This window comes from Dipteris shenzhenensis, chromosome 3, assembly GCF_047967505.1.
Source record: "Dipteris shenzhenensis isolate YYH24624 ecotype China chromosome 3, Dip_SZ_1.0, whole genome shotgun sequence".
Taxonomy (NCBI): Eukaryota; Viridiplantae; Streptophyta; class Polypodiopsida; order Gleicheniales; family Dipteridaceae; genus Dipteris; species Dipteris shenzhenensis.
In genome coordinates this window covers 23,536,204-23,540,331 of record NC_141598.1, presented here as the reverse complement: position 1 = coordinate 23,540,331, position 4,128 = coordinate 23,536,204, and the positions used below count along the sequence as shown (strand labels likewise).

Here is a 4,128-nt window from a genome sequence, read left to right as displayed (position 1 = left end):
CTATTTTGCGCGTCTACCAAGCGCGTCTTTAGTTGCTTTGTGTTGTGTTTCAAGCAAGCTCCATTGAAAAAAAATAGCAAGCTTTTTTCCTTCCAAACCAATTTGGAGAGTTCCAATTTCATGGGATTTTCCCACTTTTCCTAATACGATCTTTAATTGCATCTTTCCTATGTGGGGGTATGTCATGTAGAGATTAGCTTAGCTATTATGTGCCTATTATAGTGGAGGCCCTTCACAGACGCATGTTTTTGCTCTAAGGACGAGTAGAATGATAGAGAAGTAATCCACATCTCTGGGGTGGGCCTTAAGTGAAGTAATATGTTTTTGCAAAACCATAAAGAAAAGTGAAGTAAAGTATTTTGCAATGCGTGCACTTAGTGTCTTCAAAGAGATTTTTTCTCAAAAGTTCAAAAATTGTGAAGTCATGTCACTATTATCGGTGGATTTTTACATAATAAATATTTTTCCATATTAATTATTGGTGGATTTTTATATAAACTTGTAAGTTTTCTGACAAAATATTAGTGTTCTAACCTCCACTTTTTTTTGTCATGTACATTTTACAATTCAAGTGACACTAAACTTTGTGAGCATTGTCACTTATTTATCTCGATTCTCGTTCACGTTTCCCAGCCATTTCAATGGCACTTGGAATTTCGACCTGGGCCACCAAACAAGATATATGTGCCTGCTACGCTGTCCCTACCATGTTGAATATCGTAGCACGTGGGATTCTCCGCAATTATTTGTAAATTGGGTATGCACTGAAGGGTGTTCCTTGTATCCACCCACTCCAGGTTTCTTATGTACGCTGCTTTTGTAAAACCAAATTCTGCAAATTTTCCACTACCCATTTGGGTGGCTGTGTGTTGGCCGTTGGACTGCCGATTCACAATCTCTCCTCCCCACTCCAACAATTTTGCAGAATTAGCTAGATGTGTGAAGAGGGATTGAGGCCAATAGCCTACCCATTCTCCGTTGAATTGTAGCCACCAGCTCCTTGTTCCTGAGTCCTGTTCAACACATTGATCGAATAGACATGTGTGAAGTATTGATCTCTGGTTTTGTTCATTGCTTACATACAAACCTATGAGCACATCTCCAGACAACATCATATCTGAGATATAATACAATATCGTTCACACTCTCATTTTAAAATCTCACTTTGAATACAAGGAGTGCAAACTCAGCTTGCTGACCACCAATGGTGGATACTGGAGAAAGTGTCCCTCCTACAAGTACATTGTTGCTTGTTTGTACGAACCCAGAACATTTCAAGTTGTAACATCCTGTGTTTGCGTAAGAATCAGCCTGCAAATTGGTTAAACGTGGGGTTACCTGCTGTGTGCAATCGACGAAATTTAAAATCAAGTGAACGTACTACATTAAATTACAGGTAATCAGCATGAATCCAAACTTAAACTTCAAAAGAGGTCTTGCAGTTTGTGTTATCGTGTTTTGTTCTTTACGAGTTCCAAGTGTCGTTATGTTGTCCGTGCTGTGCCTATCAGTCTTTTCGTGCCACTACAGAGCACGGTGTATGGATATAAAGGAGCCAAGAACGCTCACGTATTTGTCATTGTAAATCTCACGTATTTGTCATTGTAAATGTAGATGCAACACACAATATCCATTATTTTAGAACCTAAGGTCAAATTGCTTTATAAGTGCATTTGAGAAATTTCAACTTAGGAGCACGTGCTCGATAAAACGAGTCGAGTGGTGTTAGCAAGGTAAGCAGCTACTTACTGTCCAGTACACAAAAAGGCGAGGATTGTTGTCTCCATATAGTCCTGGGTAGACCTGTAGCATGTAGATGTGCATTACTATGAGCACGACGCGCACCTGTTGAACTAGTAAGAAAACAGTACAAGCATGAAATTTACTACGTACTTGCCAGCCTGCCTCTATAGTGTTCAATTCACTACCAGACCCTGCTACCACCCACCATTGGGCAAGGCTAAATTCATCAGAGCGCTCCACATTGGGATCCCATAAGCTGAAGATTGCGTCTGTGCCATAATATGCTTGTTCGCCGTAGGCAGCCCCGAAAGAATGCTACATACAAGGTAAACCTCCACAAAAACTCAGTATATTATGAATCGAGACCCATGTTGAATCTCACATGAATGGCGGAATTCCGGTTTTTGAGCTCGTCCAAAAAGGTTCGAGGTAATAGAATCTCTAGTTGTGCAAGTCCGACCACAGATCAAGAATGTTCATAAAAACTTGGCAGTTTCTGTGCAAGTACCCAGTAGCTACACTCACCTGGTGATCAACTCCTTGAAAAACCTGAGGAGCTCCGTAGAACTTGCGGCCGTAAAGGCCTGGTGAAGAACCCGCTCGTAAAATATCATCAATCGTAGTGCGCTGAACAGGAATTGTGCCCTTAGGGCACTTTCCACCTTTGTGCCATAATTGATAAGCTTGGCGTGACAGGTTCCCAGTATGAGACTCCGATCGATGCGGGGCGGTGGAAGGGGCTTCCTGCCAAGGAAGCAGCACGTAGGACAGCATATAAGCGTAACATTTGGGGAACAGATAAGTCCACCGCTGGAAATATGGCGCTAACTTGTTTTTCCTACCTGAAGCTTGTGGTCTTTTAGTAAAGGATGGTCGAAGGCCAGCTGCCTGGAACGCGGTATGCAGTCTATTGTATCGCCATCGGAACTCTGCATGGGAGGCCGCTTCTGGTAAGTACTGCTCGATCATGGACTACAACACGACATTCTAACCTTGCATTACGTGCGGTGATTTCAAGTATCCATAACCCCAGCTTTTAGAGTTATACGTATACACACGAGGATCGTAATTACCCGGATGCTCTTCACTGCAGGCTTATTCAACTTTCGAAGATGATCTTCGATGCTGGACATGTTGACTGCCTCGACGTTACTGCGACTGCGAGGCGAGGCTAAGTCTGTGCTATTGGACACGGACGATGCAAAAAGAGGAGGGAGCCTTAGTGCAGAAATGCAGTAAAGTGCACATAGAAGAATGCCAATTAATGGAACAAACAGATGGCAGCGAAACTGTTCCATGATTGATGGGTCTTGAGCTACACAACGTGCTTTCGTGACCAAAGGAAATTCAACACAACGATCGAAGCTGCATGAGGTCACTTACAAAATCATGTGATCGAGTGAAATAGGCCGCACCGAGTCCTCATATATAGCAGGGGTGATGGTGCAACTGGTTTGAATCTGCGTGGATGGGCGCTGTCACCTGTGCTTTGAGGAGGGCGCACACAAGCCATCGTGCAAGGTTCATCATGATCGAAAGCGCATGAATTGCCCTCCATTTCAATGCCGGTCAAGAAGTTATACGACAATTGAAAAAGAAACGACTTGGAAAAAGACAAGCGTGAGGAACTTGTCATCAAGTAAAGATCTTAAGGAGCTGTATGAAGAATCGTTCTAAATTCACCTTCTAAAATGTAGGATGTTTGGAGATTCAACTGTTATATGTCCCCTAGAGAAGTTTAAAACAAAATTCCTATTAATTAGTTGTAGAGAAAAGAAGAGGGGTGAAAACGAACCGGGCAACCTCATGATCAAACTAAGGGATAAAGGGGGGAGGGGAGGAACTTCAATTAAAGGATTATGCAGGCTAGGGGAAAGTCCCCTATAGTTATTGGAGTGTTAAATGTTCTATTTAATTTAATTGGTTGCTTGACTTTAAGATATCCAAGCTCATTTTCTATAATCATTACACATAGGACTTGCTAAACAAGTATCACTTATTTATGAGTCATGATTAATGCCATGAATCCAATAATGGTCATCACAATAATACTAGATAAGCTTCCAAATTCGAATTCCAAGAAAACAAAAAAACTCAAAACTAAAAATGGAGTAGTGTCTCAATCCAATGGCCATCTCACTAATGTTATTATCGCCCTCTTCAAATTCAACTCCATCCACACCTCTTCTCCACAAAATGCAAAGCAATCATGAACAATAGAAAGGAGCAAGTCGAAAGAAAGAGGCTCGTGATTTTTTAAAAAAAAACAAATGATGGAGATGCGTTGGAAATGCGAATGATACTACAAAAGAAGATGCCAATTGGTTTGAAATAAGGTGTAGAGGAGGAGGCTCATGAATTCAAAAAAGGAAAAATAAGATGTGT

The 4,128-nt window shown here is 41.5% G+C and overlaps 1 protein-coding gene across 1 annotated transcript; it reads right to left on the bottom strand.

Moving 5' to 3' along the window:
* Nucleotides 1–638: 638 nt before the first annotated feature.
* Nucleotides 639–3,041, bottom strand: LOC147903536 (protein neprosin-like). Its single transcript, XM_087371934.1, has 7 exons — nt 2,817–3,041; nt 2,586–2,672; nt 2,269–2,487; nt 1,894–2,058; nt 1,750–1,803; nt 1,165–1,311; nt 639–1,013 (listed from the first exon to the last, which is right to left on the bottom strand). The coding sequence occupies exons 1-7, from the start codon at nt 3,039–3,041 to the stop codon at nt 639–641; spliced, it is 1,272 nt and encodes a 423-aa protein (XP_087228060.1).
* Nucleotides 3,042–4,128: the final 1,087 nt, after the last annotated feature.